The sequence below is a fragment of the Coregonus lavaretus genome (genome assembly GCF_964263955.1).
Source record: "Coregonus lavaretus genome assembly, chromosome: 24".
NCBI lineage: Eukaryota > Metazoa > Chordata > Actinopteri > Salmoniformes > Salmonidae > Coregonus > Coregonus lavaretus.
Window position 1 is genome coordinate 16,511,123 of NC_140011.1, and position 21,781 is coordinate 16,532,903.

Consider the following 21,781-nt stretch of genomic DNA (forward strand, 5'->3'; position numbering starts at 1 on the left):
TGTTTTTGTTTTAACCCTGTAACCACACAGAATTTACCCTGTAACCGCGCGGAATTAATGCATAAAAAATAGACGTTCATCCATAATACGTTGAATTTCTAAGGGAAACTATGCGATCTTGTTGGCCACCAATCCATTCATCCATCCATCCATCCATCCATCCATCCATCCATCCATCCATCCATCCATCCATCCATCCATCCATCCATCCATCCATCCATCCATCCATTCATCCATCCATCCATTCACCCTCTCCATACCTGGAATGCGTAGGGGGTGTCGTCGACACAGTACACTCTGAGGCTGTATCCCAGTGGATTGGTGTTGTCTGCACTACCGAACACTGCCAACCTCAGTCTCTTCACCGCCTCCTGGCTCAGAGGCTCCCCCACCAGGGCGTAGCGCCCTGGATGCTCCAACAGCAGGTGGCAGCACTGAGCCTCCAGCAGACAGTAGCAGGAAGTGCTCTCCTCCTCCACCGACATCACTTCCTGTGGGAGAGGAAGAGAGAAGAAAAAAGGAGTTAGGGCGGGTTGGGGCCTTAAGATGATGGTTTTTAACGTGGAAAATGGCTGGGGACAGATAGAGAAGCAATCAGCGCATTTGGCATCGTGAACAGTAACGTGATTACCACACAACCGTATGCATAGGTCATTTCTCCTTCATTCTGTGCTCAATTCCCCTCCTAAATCACCTACTGCACCATCCCAGTGACCCTGTGGCCCTCTGCACTAAGCTTATAAGGCATGGTTAAACCATATAAAGCCAGGCTATATAATATAGTAATGTAATCCCCTGGCCTAGATGCAACACCTGGCACATTAGCTGCAGCAGACATGAGGAATCTACTTTTTATATAGCTCATCCTCACCAGACAGGCAGGCAGAGGAAAAAATGATGGAGTCAAACACCCCAAAAGCTAAGCAGCTTTAAGGGCAATGTGTGTGTGAGTGTGAGTGTGTGTGAGAGAGAGAGATGCCTTCCATCTCTGGTAATGTCACTAATTCCAGCGATGGTTCACATTTGAAGAGGCTGGCCTGGCATTCTGCCTGAGATAAAGGGCTCATTATTTCACAGTAATGGTGACAGGTTGCGCCATGGCTCCTTCACACGGGCAAGATGAAGGAGGCCTCTCTCTCTCTTTCTCTCATCTCTGTCTTTCTCACTTTCTCAATTTATTTCAATTCAATTACCAATTTCTCTCTCTTTCTTCACCTTCTCTCTCCCATTCTCTCTGTCTTTAAACATCTCTCTCCCTCTTTCTTCTTTATCCCCACTTTTCTCTTTTTCTCTTCCCCCTGCTCTCCCTCTCTCCTGTCAGCATATAACCCACAGCGCGCACACACTCATTCGTCGACTGGTCTTTGATAGCTGCCTTTTGTGCAGCAAGCGTCTCTCGCCAGCAAATTATATCCTGTGTAAATGTCACAGGCAGTGAATAGGCCAGGGTCTTGGACCGTCACAGGCTAACCGCAAGGCACAAAGAGCTCTGAGCTCTGGGGTCAACACTGCCTAGATGAGCTCCCGGTCACTCTCCGACACGCCTTTGATGAAGTAAGTTAAACATTAAAGGTCCAATGCAGCTATTTTATCTCAATATTAAATCATGTCTGGGCAACAATCAAGTACCTTACTGTGTTTGCAATCAAAATGGTAAAAAATAAACAAATACCTTGTTAGCAAAGAGTAATTTCTCAAGCAACAATTTTGCTAGGACTGTCTGGGAGTGGTCTGAGTGGGGAAAACAAACTGTTATTGGCAGAGAGATTTGGAACTCTTTCTTATTGGTCTATTAACTCATTTACCGCCTGGTGATGACACCAGGCAGGCCAAAACTCCATCCCACCAAAACAGGCTGAAATTGTAGGTGTTTATTTCAAACATCTCTTACACTAAAAAGGGCATTATCATAATTTTCACAATTTCACACTATAATTCATTTTGTTGTGTGTGTGTGTGTGTGTGTGTGTGTGGAGAAGATAGTTCTGGTCCCCTGCTGCTGTCCCTGCTCTTTGATGTGACCACAGAGGAAGAAGAAGGGATTGTTAATGGAGGAGAGGAATCTGATGAAGGGATTGTGGTGGAAGGGAGGTTTCTGTAATGATGGGGTTCCACACACACCCACACTCCCCTCTCAGCCGGTCTTTTCAAACAGCTCTTACACTAAAAGGGCATTATTGTAATTTTCACAATTTCACAAAATTATTCCAACCTCATAGTTTGGAAATATAAAACACAGGACAATCACGTTTTTGACTGCATTGGGCCTTTAAAAGAACATCGCTGATTCGTCTTCTGGGATGGATAGACAGGTGGATGGATCTAGAAAAATAGAGGGTGTGGATTGATGTCGGAGCTCAGAGCTTGAGAGAACGGGGGAGTCCCTCAGAATGAGAGAGAGAGAGTGGGAAGTTATAAGAGGCAGAGAGGCAGAGTTTTTTGAGAGGTTGGACGGACTTGAGCTTTCACTACTTTTCAAAGAAGTCCATGCTAACATGAGTGAGTGAAATAGTTCCTCCCAACTGGCAGCTCAATGAACCTCAGTGGAATAGAGGTTGAGAAGAGTATGAAGAACAGAATATGCAGAATTTAGATTATGTGATTGTATCTTATTCTCAGTTTCAGGTGAACACTGAAGATACCTGTTTTTTTTATATGGAACAAAGAAATCAAAATCAACTTATCTAGTATATATAGTATACAGTGCATTTGGAAAGTGTTCAGACTTTTTCCACATTTTGTTAAGTTACAGCCTTCTATAATTGATTTATTTCCCTCATCAATCTACACACAATACCCCATAATGACAAAGCAAAAATAGGTTTTTATAAATTTTAGCAAATGTATTACAAATAAAAAACTGAAATCACATTTACATAAGTATTCAGACCCTTTACTCAGTACTTTGTTGAAGCACCTTTGGCAGCGATTACAGCCTCGAGTCTTCGTGGGTATGACGCTACAAGCTTGGCACACAAGTATTTGGGGAGTTTCTCCCATTCTTCTCTACAGATCCTCTCAAGCTCTGTCAGATTGGATGGGGAGCGTCGCTGCACAGCTATTTTCAGGTCTCTCCAGAGATGTTCGATCGGGTTCAAGTCCGGGCTCTGGCTGGGCCACTCAAGGACATTCAGAGACTTGTCCCGAAGCCACTCCTGCGTTGTCTTGACTGTGTGCTTAGGGTCGTTGTCCTGTTGGAAGGTGAACCTTCGCCCCAGTCTGAGGTCCTGAGCGCTCTGGAGCAGGTTTTCATCAAGGATCTCTCTGTACTTTGCTCCGGTCATCTTTCCCTCGATCCTGACTATTCTCCCAGTACCTGCCGCTGAAAAACAAACCCCATAGCATGATGCTGCCACCACCATGCTTCACCGTAGGGATGGTGCCAGGTTTCCTCCAGACGTGACGCTTGGCATTCAGGCCAAAGAGTTCAATCTTGGTTTCATCAGACCAGAGAATCTTGTTTCTCATGGTCTGAGAGTCCTTTAGGTGCCTTTTGGCAAACTCCAAGAGGGCTCTCATGTGCCTTTTACTGAGGAGTGGCTTCCGTCTGGACACTCTACCATAAAGGCCTGATTAGTGGAGTGCTGTAGAGATGGTTGTCCTTCTGGAAGGTTCTCTCATCTCCACAGAGGAACTCTGGAGCTCTGTCAGAGGGATGTAGCTCAGTTGGTAGAGCATGGCGTTTGCAACGCCAGGGTTGTGGGTTTGATTCCCACGGGGGGCCAGTATGAAAAAATAAATACATAAAAAATTAAAAATAATGTATGCACTCACTAACTGTAAGTCGCTCTGGATAAGAGCGTCTGCTAAATGACTAAAAATGTAAATGTAAATGTGACCATCAGGTTCTTGGTCACCTCCCTGACCAAGGCCGTTTCCCCCCGATTGCTCAGTTTGGCCGGGCTCTAGGAAGAGTTTTGGTGGTTCCAAACTTTTTAAATTTTTCCACTGTGTTCTTGGGGACCTTTCGATGCTGCAGAAATTTTTTGGTACCCTTCCCCAGATCTGTGCCTCGACACAATCCTGTCTCGGAGCTCTAAGGACAATTCCTTCGACCTCATGGCTTGGTGTTTGCTCTGACATGCATTGTCAACTGTGGGACTGAATTTACGACAGGTGGACTCCAATCAAGTTGTAGAAACATCTCAATGGAAACAGGATGGACCTGAGCTCAATTTCGAGTCTCATAGCAAAGGGTCTGAATACTTATGTAAATAAGGTATTTCTGAATTTTATTTGTAATAAATGTACCAACATTTCTAAAAACCTGTTTTTGCTTTGTCATTATGGGGTATTGTGTTTAGATTGATGAGGGGAAAAAAATAATTTAATCAATTTTAGAATAACACTGTAACATAACAAAATGTGGAAAAAGTCCAGGGGTCTGAATACTTTCTGAATGCACTGTATGGAAATGTTTCATTGGATGTGAGCATATTGGGTGACATTTTCCTTGCACATTATTAGCCCACGCAGAAAGCAAAATTGTGGAAAATAACCGTAACATTTTAAATAGATCCACATAATCCAAGGCCAGGTTTAATACAACGGCCAGTGTTTGCATCGTCTGGAACGCATTTTAATGTTGTTTACTTGAACTCCAGTTAAATAAGCTCATGGATATTATAAAAGGGAAGTTACAATATCAATTGTGAAATATACAGTGTCTTTTGCACAATTAAGTTTCTAAGAGAGAAAAATGTCACACTGTTCCTCTAAATGTTCTGAAATGTTTTCAGGATAATCTCACCTCCCACTTGTTATCCTGTGTCTGCCTCTTGAGACGGATGCTCCAGTTGTCGGCGGCAACCTCAGCGCAGTGGGCTATCGTCATGGCGACGGGGCAGGAGAGGTCAAGGCCCGGTGGACCGTACGTGACCTCTGGGCTCAGCAGGACCTCCTGGCTCTCTTCTGATAGGGTACTGCTGAAAACACACATACAGAAACATCAGGATGGGTTTAGACTCCAAACTATCCACAGACAGTGTACATGAGAGGAACATGAAAACCAGAGCAGGGCATGTTTCCTAAACAGTAGGCAATTGCTTTACATGAGCAAGAGGGGAAAAATACATATTGGCATATTGTCCCATTCTTGCGAACACAGAAACTTTGACGGGGCTGCCATCAGTCCAGAAGGGCTGCACTACTACACAGATCTTTACGGCCCAGCGTCCAATGAAAACTGATGTCTGCTTGACTTCATACTATTTGAGCCTCAACCATCCGTCAGTCCTGCTGCTGCAGGCCTGGGGGTCAATCTCACAGTGGGTAGAGTGGCCCTGCTATCCCCTGCTGTCACAGGGCCAAGCTGGTGTCCCCCGCCTAAGCCTGAGTGACAAGTCCGATTAGGGACTAGAGGCAGAATCAGAGGAGTGATTTCAGCTAAATTGATTAAATGGACGCTTTAATGAGGGGATCAGGACCACTGTGTGTTGGTGTTGAGTGAAACATCACAAACATCCAAATACTGACTGGCTGGAATAGGTCTGTTTGGGTACACAACCTGTTTTCAGGAGGCAACAAGTAGGCTAGCATTCTATTGTGTAGGGTAGGCTAACCATCAACTGGAAATAAAGACATATGCAAGCATATGACTGTGTTATATTGTTTTCTGAAACATCAGTTGAACACAATATGGGGTGAACATAGTGAGATCAACCTCGCTCGCCACAGGATTTTCACTCGGCTTTATCGTTATTTATTTTTCAGATAATTATCAGTGCCTATTGTCCAATTTGTCTCCATTGTTAAAATGAAAGCAAATCAGCAGCGAAACATTGACAGGGGTTATGATCTCTCATCTAAAAATACAGAATAAATAAGCCAACAGCAGTGAAAGCCTGCAGCTGTGCTGCATGTATGTGTGTGCATGTGCGCACGCATGTTTGTGTGTGTGTATGTTTGTTTGTGTGTGTGTGTGTGTGTGTGTGTGCTATGGTAATTAGGCCCAGTCACCATAGGAACGTCAAGGTTACCTGCATATTGGACTCTGATAATTAGCCTGAAGAGAGGAGAATAAAAACCATTTGCTTTTCAAAGAAAGCACGACTCAGAGCAAAGATAAAAAACTAGACATTTTTCATGGTTCTGGCTGAGTATCTCGGGAACAAAGATAAATTATTTGTTCAATGGAATTAGTTTGAGAGGTGGATCAGTTAGGGCGACTTTGGGTTATTGATGTTTCAATAATGAATTAGTGTTTTCATGTTGGAATGATTTGACTGCACTCTGAGAGATGTTTGGAATTGTGATGCTGAGTGATATTTTATGGTCCACTGAAACTCTTATTCTAAAAACATGCAAACAAATAGACTAACATTTTTTTACGCTGAAATTAGCTTCGTAAACAAGATAAAAAGGTAAACAGAATAGTAACATGATTGCAAACAGAGAGAGGTTTGACTGAACGCCACCTGAAGTAACCCCTAATCAACACTCCTTCTTTCACTCTCGATCTTACATCCCTCTACCGCAACTCCTCCTAACAACAATATCTCTCTCACACTTTCCCTTTCAAACCCTTTCACTCGATCTCTCATTCACACGCAGTCACCGATCGGATCTCTACAGAGATCTGCTGACCTTGTGTTAAGGCCACAGGCTGTACCGTGGTAGCATGACAAGTATCAAACAATAACTGCACTTCAAGGCACTAATACCCTGTGGGGGTTTTATTGTTTCATTTAGAAGAAAAAAAACATAACAACCTTGGATACTGTTCCCTATGGAGTTTCAGGCTTTCAGTGCACAACAAGACCTTGTTAGCTCGCTGAGCTGAAGCCAAGGCTTTAACACAGGGAGTTTTGAGCAAAGTGACTCATCAGATGAGGCTAGCTCCATGAACTACCTCTGCTACAAACACATGACATTAAAAACACTGAAGAACAGACACACTTTCTGTGTGTGTTCGGCATAAGGCTCCCCAACTCCTCTCAATACAAACTTTTCAACTCAACTTTGATGGTTAACTGTTCTCCTGATCTCTCAATAACATCTAATAACCCTCACCAAGGCCTTCAGACTGCAGTGTGGAGACTTCCCTAGAGAGGAAAAGCCTCTCATCTCAGTCTCCATACTGCAGCCGTCAAGGCTGAGCTGATTGATTCCTATTCTGCAGCCGAGTGGAGATCCACCGCCAACCGCCTCATGTAGTTGGATTCGTTCTGAAGTCTGAATAGGAAGAAAACATTTAATTTCTCCCAGGGTCTCTCCAAGTGCTTGTCAAAAGATTGTGATTGACAGCTCAATGGTGCGCTGCCCCCCAGGCAAGCAGCCAGCCTTATCAGGACCAGGCAGAAACCTAAAGGTGTGGGCTCAGGGAGATCAAGGAGTGTTTAAAGTAGCGCACACCTCACAGGACAGACACAGGCAGTCCACCCCTAAACTCTGAGGCGTAAACTATAGGTGACCTTTGATGATTATCTTTACCCTCGCTACCCAGAAGCCTCTGGGGTGCTCTGAGAAGGAGGAAGGAGGAGGGAGGTGAAATGGATTGTAGCCACATTTGATGCCATGCAAGTGACAATCAATGTCACATATTTCAACTCCTTGAGAAGTCGAAATGTCATTTCCTTGATGGGACCAGCTGTGGTTAACCAGGTTGTCATGGGTGATAAGTTGTTGGGATGGTTTCATCCAGATGTGTTTGAGATATTAGAAATGTTTGGTCTGCAAAGCAATCACAAACAAACAGATCCAAAAAGACTGACTCATGGTGGCGAGATGACTTTTTTCCGAGAGGCTTCAAGAAGTTAACAGTATTACATTTCTTGTGAACGTGTTTTATACGTCGTGCCATTTTCGCCTTGAGTAATAGCCTGGTGAAAGTCTTGACAGCTAGGTCACGGCAATTGGCTCTCCACAGCAGGCAATAGTTACCTAGACTCTCTCTTTGTCTGTCTTATTCTATCTGACAAACGATGGCAGATAGCCTTAACACTGAAGACCTTTTAATATTCACAGCTTTAACCAGTCGCACAGGAAGGAGGGGGCTGAGCCAGTTGTTGAGCCAGTTGCTCAGGGCCATGCTGCAACTGCCAGCCTCTTCCTGAGTGTGCAAGATGAGCTAAGGCCGCATGCTGGGCGGAGTGTACAGTGGTTCCTCAATTAAAAGTTGAGGTTATGTCGCAGTGCATTGAGGTACATTATGGTATATAGTACGGTATATTGTGTCACCGCAAGGGGGAGTTAGAATGCTGATTATGCTTTTGGGTTCGGTGTAAATCGTTGGTACCCAGGCGCTAATGTGTCTCTTGATGAATTGATGAATGGGTGATAGAAACCAGATAGAAACTGATAATTGTACACAACTTAATGATTAGGATGAAGAATGGCGCAGCCATATAGCCTCGGCTACTAAGCACAGATAAATACAACTCAAAACATGCTATTCTGTTCTTTTATAAATACATTATCTTAGTATCATGTTTTTTATGACCTTCCTTAAATGAAAGCCTCATATAAAGCAGACAATTCGGTCTTGCAGTGAGGGGCGCAGAGAAATAAATAACATTTAATTGGTAGCAGGCCGAATGTTGATTCTATCTCAACCAATTAAAATATTTATACATTTTCCAACTGTGTATATTCTATTAGGCCTATAGGCATTAACCAATGTTCTCTAGAGACACACAGGTTCAAGCAATTTGAAGAACTCCAAATGAAATCCAAATGCAAACTTCATAAGTAAATTATCAAATTCAAGCAATTTTGATCTGTGGCTACTGTCTCTGGCTGTCGGGAGACAAATCCATGGAGACTGTGCCACAAAATGAGTGACAAAACATTACAATAACTTAATATAGCTCTATGCTGCAAAATAGCCTTCTAAATAGGCCAAGCCTTCAATAGTAACTTTGTCGTTGGTTTCTGAAGAGTTCAGCTCATCCACTCAAGCAGGCACACAGACTCACTAATGTATGGCTGAGTCTGTGTGCCTCACTCATTACCGAATAGATAGCAACAATAGAAAGAAGCATCTGGTGGCTTTAAAACTAAAATAATCGCATTCAACTATAAGGTCAAAACACATCGACTCCTATCGATTTACAGCATTTCCCTTATTCAGACAACAACAAATGTGCAATTAGCCCAATTAACGGGAGGGATAAGGGCATCTTCTTGTTGTGTGCGGTGCTCAAGCTTATAACAGCTGTCAGTCAAAACCCATACAGCGCTGTGAACCGGAGAACGGGCTACAATGAAAATAATCGTAAATAAAGTCCAGGATATAATATCAACAAGAGAATAGAGAATGGATCGAGTCACATTTGAATTGAAAGTACCAGATTTAATTGCATTTTAAATGGCCAATATTTCATACAATATTCTGCCAATATTGAAACTCGGCTTGCTTGATCTTCTTCCTTTTTTTCTTCCTATAGGCCTACAATGAAATATATAATTCAATTGTAATCATGAAGTGTAGATGTTCTCAAAGATGCCCTCTGGTGGGCATTAATGGCACTGTACCATACCACGTATGGTATGTAACGCACTGTACCATACCATGGCATACCGCATGCTATACCATAGTATGGAGCAACACTGTATGTGTGTGTGTTTGTGTGTGTCTGTGTCAGTGAGTGAGTGAGCGAGCAAGCATGTGTGTGTGTGCTTGCATACACCCGTGCGTGTGTTTATTTGTAAGTGTGGGTGTTAATAAGTGGGAGAGATAGCGTGAGAAATAGGGAAAACAGGATGAGAGATGGAGTGAGATGAAGTGGTAGAATGAAAGAGAGAGAGCGATAAGAGGTAGGAAGGGAGGCAGGCAGCCTGGTTCTCTGTGCCATATCTGTGTGTCGTGTCTCACCTGCTGCTGTTCTCCTGGTTGATGACCATGTACATTTCCCAGGTAGTGTCCTCAGCTATCCCCCCATGGGGCACCAACAGACTCACGCCTACACACACAGAGAGAGAGAGAGGAACAGAGGAGATGAGCAAGAGATACGCATGCACACATATGTACATGCACACACACGCACACAGACACACACACTACGCTCTCACTCATCCACACACACTGCCCCACATTGATGTCTCCTGTCCTTTGTGACACTTTAATCTACTGGCAGGTTAGATTGGCACTCTAGAGAGGAATTGTTTGTGGGCTCCAGTGGTAGTGTGTGTGTGTGTGTGTATGTGTGTGTGTGGTGCACTGTTGGCAACATTGATTTGAGAGCCCCAGAGGCCCTGACTGGCCTTTCTGGCTGTCACCTGCACTAAATAGACCTGACAGCCCAGCAGTGTGTGTGTGCGCGCGTGAGTGTGTGTGCATATATGTGTGTGCGTACGTGTGTATATGTGTATGTATCTTGTGATCATCTCCTCTGTGCGTGTGTGTGCCTCTATGTATGTGGTATGTGGACCTGTGTGTGTGGAAGCCTTCAAACATCCATGCCTGTGTATGCTTGCGTTTGCATGTGTACATGTGTGTGTTAGCATGTGTATGAGTGTGCTACATCGCCCTTACGAACCACAACCCTCACCTGTATTGGGGACCACCAGCCTCCCTCCCGCGTGTCCGAACACCCCGGCCGTCCTGAGTGGGGGCCTGGAGGGCGTAGACGGTGCATGGGGGGCGAGGAGGCTCTTCTCCCTCCTTCCTCTCAGGGTCCCCTCCACCCCCACACCGCTGTAGTCGGGCGCCAGCCCCCGGGGGAAGGTCTGGGGGTGGGCTTTCTGGGTGTGGTACTCGGCCCCCCTCTCTGACACGCCCAGGGACACCATGAAAGAGGAGTGAACTTTGACCTTGAGGTCGGGCAGGGGGTCGAAGAGCGAAGGCTCCTGGGAAATTAGTTCTTTATCCATGGAATCCTGGAAGCAGATGGGGCTGGTGTAGGTCCGTGACACCGTTAGGTCTGGCTGCAGGGATGAGTTGATCAACAGGGGGTTGCCTGGAAAAGAGAGAATACATGATTGGTTGATTGGTTAATTTATTTGTTGGATGATTGGTTGGTTGATTAGTTAATTGACAGACAAAAATATATGGACAATGTGTTTGATGACCTCTAGTCACAAACGGATCCCTAGCTATGATCACTGATGACCCCCATTGGCTCTGAAAGGACTGGATTGACAAATAAATATAATATATCTTAAATTGCAATAAAGTGTAACTAAAAACTAAACAAAACAAAACAAAAAAATATAGTGAACATAGTATAACGGAGATGTTCTGTTTTCCATGTTTTGGTTCAATGCAGCTGAATCTCAGTGAACATGATAAAGGATATGTGGTGTATGGAAAACGCCATCTATCGTATCAGGGGGCTATTTGGAGCTAGATACTGCAGGACTGGGATTTAGGAAAGAGAGTCCTGGAAAGAAAAGTCCCAGAGGAGTCAGATACTGTACTTCTCCCAGAAAATACATCTGCTTAACAGACTGGTAGTGTATTCAACACTTCAACATGGTCCAAGATGGCGTAGCAGTGCAGTCGTGTTTTCTGTAGTGTCATCATGTAAATAGCTTTTTATTTTTTTTATTTGTCTTTTTCGTATATATTTCTCAATCTCACTTTCCATCCTTTAACTAAATATACTTTCCTGCAACCCGCCTCACCCAATGTGGAACGGATTTTATTATTTCTTCATACAACAACTTTTTATCTAGAACCTCCGGCTGAAACTAGCCAGCTAACTAGCTACAGTGGGGAAAAAAAGTATTTAGTCAGCCACCAATTGTGCATGTTCTCCCACTTAAAAAGATGAGAGAGGCCTGTAATTTTCATCATAGGTACACGTCAACTATGACAGACAAAATGAGAAAAATAAATCCAGAAAATCACATTGTAGGATTTTTAACAAAAAGTTATATTTTGGTTTCATCTGACCATATGACATTCTCCCAATCCTCTTCTGGATCATCCAAATGCACTCTAGCAAACTTCAGACGGGCCTGGACATGTACTGGCTTAAGCAGGGGGACACGTTTGGCACTGCAGGATTTGAGTCCCTGGCGGCGTAGTGTGTTACTGATGGTAGGCTTTGTTACTTTGGTCCCAGCTCTCTGCAGGTCATTCACTAGGTCCCCCCGTGTGGTTCTGGGATTTTTGCTCACCGTTCTTGTGATCATTTTGACCCCACGGGGTGAGATCTTGCGTGGAGCCCCAGATCAAGGGAGATTATCAGTGGTCTTGTATGTCTTCCATTTCCTAATAATTGCTCCCACAGTTGATTTCTTCAAACCAAGCTGCTTACCTATTGCAGATTCAGTCTTCCCAGCCTGGTGCAGGTCTACAATTTTGTTTCTGGTGTCCTTTGACAGCTCTTTGGTCTTGGCCATAGTGGAGTTTGGAGTGTGACTGTTTGAGGTTGTGGACAGGTGTCTTTTATACTGATAACAAGTTCAAACAGCTGCCATTAATACAGGTAACGAGTGAAGGACAGAGGAGCCTCTTAAAGAATAAGTTACAGGTCTGTGAGAGCCAGAAATCTTGCTTGTTTGTAGGTGACCAAATACTTATTTTCCACCATAATTTGCAAATAAATTCATAAAAAATCCTACAATGTGATTTTCTGGATTTTTTCTCTCTCAATTTGTCTGTCATAGTTGACGTGTACCTATGATGAAAATTACAGGCCTCTCTCATCTTTTTAAGTGGGAGAACTTGCACAATTGGTGGCTGACTAAATACTTTTTTCCCCCACTGTACTTGCTATTAGCCACCTTTAGCGGTCTTCACCATTGTCCGTGGCCTGCACTACCTACCAGCCAGCTCTAGCCTGGACAATTATCGGCCAGTCTGCACATCGCGCTATCGAGCCAGAGCATATCGATTTTCTGCCGGAATCACTGAATCACTGGACCTTAACACCAGATCATCGCAACTAGCTAGCTGCAACCGAATGGCTGTTGTAGTTGTTGGCTAATCACCACTGTCCCGAAGCAAGCCCCAGTTAGCCTTGAGCTAGCCTCGAGCCAGGCCCATCTCCCGGCTATCTACCTCTCTGTCAACCGGACGGGACCTCCTAGTGTTGACACAGAGCCCTGCCGATCCATCACGACTGGTCTGCCGACGTAATCGTCTGATGTGGTTTCAACAGGCTTCCCGTTGCGACGACTATGAAGATCCATCTGCTAGCCCCGGCCCGCTAGCACACGCAATCAACAGCCGTGCCTCCTGCTCGCCTGTGCCGTAGCAGCCACTGAACTGCTCCGGGACTCACCTATTGCTGTTCACTGGACCTTATGATCACTCAGCTACACAGCTGATGCCTGCTGGACTGTTCCTTTATACGGTACCCCATCCTGTTTATCTGTTTAGCCTCAGCTCAAACGTTCGTCGCCATTCCCAGCTGTTGTCTTAGCTCTCTCGAATAACACCTGTGATTGCTTTATGCCTCTCTCCCATGTCAATATGCCTTGCCTATTGCTGTTTCGGTTAGTTCTTACTGTACTTTGTCACTGTAGAGCCCCCAGTCCCGCTCAACCTGCCTCAGATAGCTCCTTTGTCCCACCCCCCACACGCGCGGAGACCAGCTCAATCGGTGCCTCCAGTGATGCAATCTCTTTCATCGTTACCCAACGCTTAGGCTTACCTCCACTATACTCATATCCTTGTCTGTACATAATGCCCTGAATCTATTCTACAACGCCCGGAAATCTGCCCCTTTAACTCTCTGTACCCAACGCACTAGAAGACCAGTTCTTAAAGCCTTTAGCCGTATCCTTATTCTATTCCTCCTCTGTTCCTCTGGTGATGTAGAGGTTAACCCAGGCCCTGTAGCCCTCAGTATCACTCCTACTCCCCAGGTGCTATCATTTGTTGACTTCTGTAACCGCAAAAGCCTTGGTTTCTTGCATGTTAACATCAGAAGCCTCCTCCCTAAGTTTGAGTTACTTACTGCGTTAGCCCACTTCGCCAACCCTGATGTTCTAGCAGTGTCTGAATCCTGGCTTAAGAAGGCCACCAAAGATTCAGAAATGTACATTCCCAACTACAACATTGTCCGTCTAGATAAAACTGCCAAAGGGGGTGGTTGCAATCTACTGTAGAGATCATACTATCCAGGTCTGTGCCCAAACAGTTTGAGCTCCTACTTCTAAAAATCCACCTTTCCAGAAATAAGTCTCTCACTGTTGCCGCTTGCTACAGACCCCCCTCAGCCTGCAGCTGTGCCCTGGACACCATATGTGAATTGACTGCCCCCCATCTATCCTCAGAGTTCGTATTGCTTGGTGATCTAAACTGGGATATGCTTAACACCCCGGCCGTCCTGCAATCTAAACTAGATGCCCTCAATCTCACACAAATTATCAAGGAACCTACCAGGTACAACCCTAAAACCGTAAACATGGGCACCCATAGATATCATCCTGACTAACTTACCCTCTAAATACACCTCCGCTGTCTTCAACCAGGATCTCAGCGGTCACTGCCTCATTGCCTGCGTCCGTAATGGGTCCGCGGTCAAACGACCACCCCTAATCACTGTCAAACACTCCCTAAAACACTTCAGCGAGCAGGCCTTTCTAATTGACCTGGCCCAGGTATCCTGGATGTATCCTTGACTGCCCTTGACCAGCACAAAAACATCCTGTGGCGTACTGCATTAGCATCGAACAGCCCCCACGATATGCAACTTTTCAGGGAAGTCAGGTACCAATATACACAATCAGTTAGGAAAGCAAAGGCTAGCTTTGTCAAACAGAAATTTGCATCCTGTAACTGCAAAGTCCATGGAGAATAAGAGCACCTCCTCCCAGCTGCCCACTGCACTGAGGCTAGGAAACTTTCAACAAGCATTTTGCTATGGCTGGCCATGCTTTCCACCTGACTACCCCTACCCCGGCCACCAGCTCTGCACCCTCCGCTGCAACTTGCCCATGCCCCCCCGCTTCTCCTTCACCCAAATTCAGATAGTTGATGTTCTGAAAGAGCTGCACAATCTGGACCCCTACAAATCAGCTGGGCTAGACAATCTGGAACCGTTCATTCTAAAATTAGCCACCGAAATTGTCGCAACCCCTATTACCAGCCTGTTCAAGCTCTCTTTCGTATCGTCTGAGATCCCCAGAGATTGGAAAGCTGCCGCGGTCATCCCCCTCTTCAAAGGGGGTGTCACTCTAGATCCAAACTGTTACAGACCTATATCCATCCTGCCCTGCCTTTCGAAAGTATTTGAAAGCCAAGTTAACAAACAGATCACCGACCATTTCGGATCCCACCGTACCTTCTCCGCTATGCAATCGGGTTTCCGAGCTGGTCATGGGTGCACCTCAGCCACGCTCAAGGTCCTACACAATATTATAACCGCGATCGATAAAAGACAATACTGTGCAGCCGTCTTCATCGACCTGGCCAAGGCTTTCGACTCTGTCAATCACTGCATTCTTATTGGCAGACTAAATAGCCTTGGTTTCTCAAATGACTGCCTCGCCTGGTTCACCAACTACTTCTCAGATAGAGTTCAATGTGTCAAATCGGAGGGCCTGTTGTCTGGACCTCTGGCAGTCTCTATGGGGGTGCCACAGGGTTCAATTCTCGGGACGACTCTATTCTCTGTATATATCAATGATGTCGCTCTTGCTGCTGGTGACTCTCAGATCCACCTCCACGCAGACGACACCATTTTGTATACATCTGGCCCTTCATTGGACACTGTGTTAACAAACCTCCAAACGAGCTTCAATGCCATACAACACTCCTTCCGTAGCCTCCAACTGCTCTTAAATGCTAGTAAAACTAAATGCATGCTCTTCATTCGAATGCTGCTTGCACCCACCCGCCCGACTAGAATCACTACTCTCGGCGGGTCTGACTTAGAATATGTGGACAACTACAAATACCTAGGTGTCTGGTTAGACCGTAAACTCTCCTTCCAGACTCACATTAAGCATCTCCAATCCAAAGTTAAATCTAGAATCAGCTTCCTATTTCGCAACAAAGCCTCCTTCACTCATGCTGCCAAACATGCCCTCGTAAAACTGACTATCCTACCGATCCTTGACTTCGGCGATGTCATTTACAAAATAGCCTCCAACACTCTACTCAGCAAATTGGATGTAGTCTATCACACTGCCATCCGTTTTGTCACCAAAGGCCCATATACTACCCACCATTGTGACCTGTACGCTCTCGTTGGCTGGCCCTCACTACATATTCGTCGCCAAACCCACTGGCTCCAGGTCGTCTATACATCTCTGCTAGGCAAATCCCCGCCTTATCTTAGCTCATTGGTCACCATAGCAACACCCACCCGTAGTATGCGCTCCAGCAGGTATATCTCACTGGTCATCCCCAAAGCCAACACCTCCTTTGGCCGCCATTCCCTCCAGTTCTCTGCTGCTAATGACTGAAAATAACTGCAAAAATCTCTGAAGCTGGAGACTCTTATCTCCCTCACTAACTGTAAGCATCAGTTGTCAGAGCAGCTTACCGATCACTGCACCCGTACACAGCCCATCTGTAATTAGCCCACCCAACTACCTCATCCCCATATTGTTATTTATTTTGCTCATTTGCACCCCAGTATCTCTATTTGCACATCATCTTCTGAACATCTATCACTCCAGTGTTAATACTACATTTTAATTATTTTGCACTATGGCCTATTTATTGCCTTACCTCCATAACTTACTACATTTGCACACACTGTATATAGATTTTCTATTGTGTTATTGACTGTATGTTTTGTTTATCCCATATGTAACTCTGTGTTGTTGTTGTTTTTATCGCACTGCTTTGCTTTATCTTGGCCAGGTCGCAGTTGTAAATGAGAACTTGTTCTCAACTGGCCTACCTGGTTAAATAAAGGTGAAAAACAACAACAACAACAAAAATCGTTAGACTCGGTGGCGAGAGAAATGCTGCCGTGTCTAAGTGTAGTAAAGGCTACATAAAGGGTACATAAACGTTGGGATGGATTAAAACAAACGATTAAAAATGATTGGAGGGAGGACACTGGATTTATCATGATCATGTTTTGTTTGTCATTCAAACTTCTGTGTTGCTGATTAAGATGTAGCATAGTGAATACTAACGAGATGTACACTTTCTCTACCAGGAGAGGTTGGGGTGTCCTTACCTCTCTCTTTGAAATGTTTCCCGAGACTTTTGTGAAATTCTGCAGTTTTATAAAGTATAATGTTATCCGGATCCGGCCGTAGAGGGAGCTCCCAGATAAGTAAGGCCTGGCCAAATGTTAGTTTTTTACCCTATGTTTTACCACACACACCAGCACACGCACACACAACCCACTGGTTATGAATATTTGTTAGTGGTGTTAATACCGTGTTTGATTTATTGTGTGGGGTCTTTTTAATTTGGTTGTAAACTGGGTACGCAGAATGATGGAAACGTTAGATAAAAAAAAAATGGTTTCTGAAGTACAGGGAAAGAAAAGGGAAAGAAAATACTTAATGGTGTTGAATGACCTTTGTCCTGACTTTCTGTTGAGGCCTGATCAACCTCACTAGAAAGGATAGAGACATTGGGGGACATTTGAGTATAATATGAAGAAGTGTTTTTGTTTCAATACACATCTCACCAGATTGGGTCTGCTGTATGGTCGGGTTTTCTCCCTAAGGGTTAGCTCTCTAACTCCCTGACCCGGTAACTCTGCGGGGAGGTCGCCAATATGATAGGGGAGTATAAGCCAATTTGGAAAAGGGTTTCAACAGGGTGTTGGTGTGGTTTGATATTTGTCTTAGGAATTTTGTACTAAGAAAATTAGGAAGGTAATCATTTGTCATATGGTAAATAGTCGTTTGGATTTTCTGAATCAGAAATGCCTTAAACTGTTCTTTTGGTCTGTCCTCTCTCGAAGTTATGGCGATAGTGACTACAGATGGTATCTATATGCATGGAAGGAATAATACGACGAGAACAGTGTGAGCTTCACCCCTCCTAACCGGCTGAAGTAATGGCGTTCACTACATTTACATTTTAGTCATTTAGCGGACGCTCTTATCCAGAGCGACTTACAGTTAGTGAATGCATACATGTTTTTTTGTTTTTTTTGTTTTTTGTTTTCATACTGGCCCCCCGTGGGAAACGAACCCACATCCCTGCCGGCCAAACCCTCCCCTACCTTGGACGACGCTGGACCAATTCTGGGTCTGCCGGTCGCGGTCCTGCACCACTTCTACTGAGTCTGAGCCAGCAACCTGTGTACGAGCGGCAGGAGTGCGGCATGAGTCCTGAGACCGTGCATGTGGAGTGAGCATGGAGAGGTACCACGTTCAAACTCCTCTCAAGATGAGTGCCGGGAAGGAGTGGGGTGGTCAACCGTGCCTGTAAATTGATTTAGGGTTGCCCTAAACTGTTTATCTGTGTCACGCCCTGGCTCTGGGGACTATTAAATGTTGAGCCAGGGTGTGGATTTTCTATGTTATAGTTTTCTATGTTTTCGTTCTAGATCGTTTAGATCTATGTTGGCCAGGGTGGTTCCCAATCAGAGGCAGCTGTAGCTCGTTGTCTCTGATTGGGGACCATACTTAGGCAGCCTGTTTTCACTAGTTTATTGTGGGATCTTGTTCCGTAAGGTTTTGTGTATAACCTAGGACTTCACGTATCGTTTTGTTGTTTTGTTCGTGTGTTGTGTACGAAATAAAATGTACGCTTATCACGCTGTGCCTTGGTCCGTCTCATCTAATAACGAGCGTGACAATCTGGGGTATCAGGTTGATTGAAAGTATCTTGAAAATTCCAAAAACAAATATTTTCCATATAAAATTGCCCTAAATGTACATTTTAAACTCAAATAATGCAACAAAATACAAATGTTCAACTACAAAAATAAAGTTTCCCTGCCGGCCACAAGGATTGTCCTGACTTTCAAGAATCCTTGAGGCTGAGAGAAAATGTTGCAGTTTTCAAGCAAATTTCCTGTAATAAAGAAAAAGTCATTCATGGCTTATGAGGTGTTCAAATCCTTTCTGGGGGGCCTGACCTCCGGGGGGAACCCCAACGCCAGTGTCTACTGACCGTTGGAGATGTTTGTGTAGCCACTACTCAATTTCTTTAATGAGTTAGGCAGTTACTTTTTACAGTGTGTGTGTGTATTTCTCCAATTCTCTGGGAGGACAGAGGCCCAATTAAGGGATCATAGCTTTCACCTGGATTCATCTGGTCAGTCTATGTCATTGAAAGAGTTCCTAATGTTTTGTACACTCAGTGTAGAGCAGATAGATAGAGGTAACTGCCAAAATAATAGAACCACTTGAGTGAATGAGGGGTACAAAGTATATTGAAAACAGGTGCTTCCACACAGGTGTGGTTCCTGAGTTAATTAAGCAATTAACATCCTATCATGCTTAGGGTCATGTATACAAATGCTGGGTAGGCCATTATTGTGTCTACCATGGCTATGCTCCCATAGGATGACAATGCCCCCATCCACAGGGCATGAGTGGTCACTGAATGGTTTGATGAGCATGAAAACGATGTAAACCATATGCCATGGCCGTCTCAGTCACGAGATCTCAACCCAATTGAACACTTATGGGAGATTCTGGAGTGGCGCCTGAGACAGCGTTTTCCTCCACCATCAACACCATGGGGGTGCTGAACGGTGGAGGGGAGGTGTGTGTGTTTGTGTGTGTGTTTGTGTGTGTGTTTGTGCGTGTGTGTGTGTGTGTGTGTGAGTGAGTGAGTGATTGTTTGGAAGAGAGAGTGAGACCATGAGAAATGAGAGCTGTGTCTGGTCTCTGTTCCTCTCCACTCCAGACAGGATGAGAGACAGAAAGCGAGAGTGAGCGATAGAGGGAGAGAGACAGAGAGACAGATAAGTTAGACAGTGCTGACACCACCCTACTGTGTCACTGAGCAAACCAAACACAACCTTGCTGTTGGACACAAGGACTTTTTAAAATGAAGTAGTTAAACACACCACCAAGGACAGTCAGTCACACACACTGAGCTTCGGTTGGACCACAGCAATGTGTGTCTTCAGCAGTGTAAGTGTGTGTGCCTTTCTGCTTCAACTTGGTGTGTGTATGTGTGTGTGTGCCCCTCCCTGCCTCATCTTATCCAAAGTTCATGTGTGTTCAGCTGTGTGTGTGTGTGTCTGTCTGTGTGTGTTCTCTGAGCTCACCTTGGCAGGTGGTCTTGAAGCTAAAGGACTGAAAGCCACCAGTGAGGGCGGAGGAGTCAATGACGTCCACACCGTACTCGCTCTGGTTCCTCCGGTAGAGGGTCACCGCCACAATCAACACCACCACAGTCACCACCCCCGCCGCCAGGCCCGAATACAGCGCTACGTCACTGCTACCCTCCAGACCTGGGGGAGAGAGAGGGAGAGAAACTTTAATCAAAGTATAAACATCAGAGAAAGAGAAAAGGTATCAACTCAGAGCTATATTCAGAGTAGAATTCAGTAGGTAATAGTATGATATGTTATATGAGCCCAATGATGGAAGGGTCAAGTCAAGTGGCATCTAGATTTTTTGCTATACTGGCCAGACCAACACAACTTTCACTGCTGTACAAAGTTTGCCCCTCATTTTAAAATACATTTAATTAAAATGCTTTGGGAGAGGCACAGTAAAGTCATGTTTACCCGAAACTTCCACAGTAACATCTCTAAAATGCACTTCTCCTGAAAAGGTTCTACTGAAAAGTCTCTAGCAGGAGTTTTTTTTAGGGCAGAAACATTCCAGGTTTCAACCTGCTTCCTTCTGTGGCTTTATTGTTCTCCATTTCCTGTCTCCTCACTCCGCTGTGGTGCGGTATTTCCTCCCACTGCATCCTGTTAACGCACTAATGAGGAAGTTGTCCTAATCACCCCAGCACCTGACTGGTGTGTCAGACACACACACCCACACATGCACACACACGCACACAACTAAGAATCTAATCAAGCCCAGCACCTGACTGTCATCTCAAAGGGCTGTTTGTCTCTGGCATCACTCGGAAGGCCCTCTGCGTTCTACTGGGATATTGTGTAGGGCGTTCACTCACTGCTATAGAATATAGAGAAAGACGGGGCAATTCAAGAGGGTGCTATGAAATTATGTCAAAACTTCATTTTCTTTGCCCTATGTCATTATAAATAACATAGCATTAATCCTTATATTGTTCTCTACAATATTATAACCTTAATATACTTGTACTTGACAGTGTTGATGAAATAAGAACGTTAATTTGCTGTGACTGTTGCTAGTTTAGACCATGCCTCTCTTGGTTGTAGCTCTTCCATATTTGGCGTTGGGAGGTGGTACCATTTGGAGGTGTTTCCGCGGGTTGGACCAATCAAAATCAACTTGATACCCTCATCTCCAGATCCTTGGCTTTCATTGACATTAATTCGCTATATTGGCGATCAGTCTACATTGAGAGGGGCCATTTCAATGGTGATATAAAGGGAAAGAATCAGAAATACACAATGAAAACAGGAACAGATTGTCTTCACGGAGGGAGGATATTGAAATTCAGTCTATTAGCTTTGTAAATAAATATATATTTTGTTTTGTATTCCGCTGATTTCATTTAGAAAAAGTCCATGTTTTCACTCACAAACCTGCAGGCACTAGTTAGCTTGTCAGGTGATGTTCGAAGTAAGCGCCGTTCTGCCGCCGGCGCAGCGCAGCACCACAGAGTTCTAATGAGCAGTGAACACTTTTTGATCATGCCCGTGATGACATTCCATTCACTCTAAACATGCTAAATTCTCAGAGTAAATCATCTAACTTTTTAACCATATATGGTAGAGACATACGGTTTGGACTATTGTTTTTCTGACGCAATTCACTATTGATTTGTATAAACCTTGAATGAATTAATCATTTTATGAGTGAACACCCTATATTGTGACAAGACCAGTTCATTAAATTA

General features: G+C 44.6%; 1 protein-coding gene across 1 annotated transcript in view; it reads right to left on the bottom strand.

The window, feature by feature from the left end:
* LOC311100069 (netrin receptor UNC5D-like) overlaps positions 1–21,781 on the bottom strand; it is a gene marked incomplete at both ends in the record, with an annotated part of 335,937 nt that overhangs the window by 14,972 nt on the left and 299,184 nt on the right. The window contains 5 exons of the mRNA XM_084140810.1: positions 261–491; positions 4,751–4,922; positions 9,815–9,902; positions 10,491–10,898; positions 20,043–20,228. Of these exons, the coding sequence (XP_083996936.1) occupies positions 261–491; positions 4,751–4,922; positions 9,815–9,902; positions 10,491–10,898; positions 20,043–20,228 (1,085 nt within the window). The remainder of the gene's footprint in view (positions 1–260; positions 492–4,750; positions 4,923–9,814; positions 9,903–10,490; positions 10,899–20,042; positions 20,229–21,781) is intronic.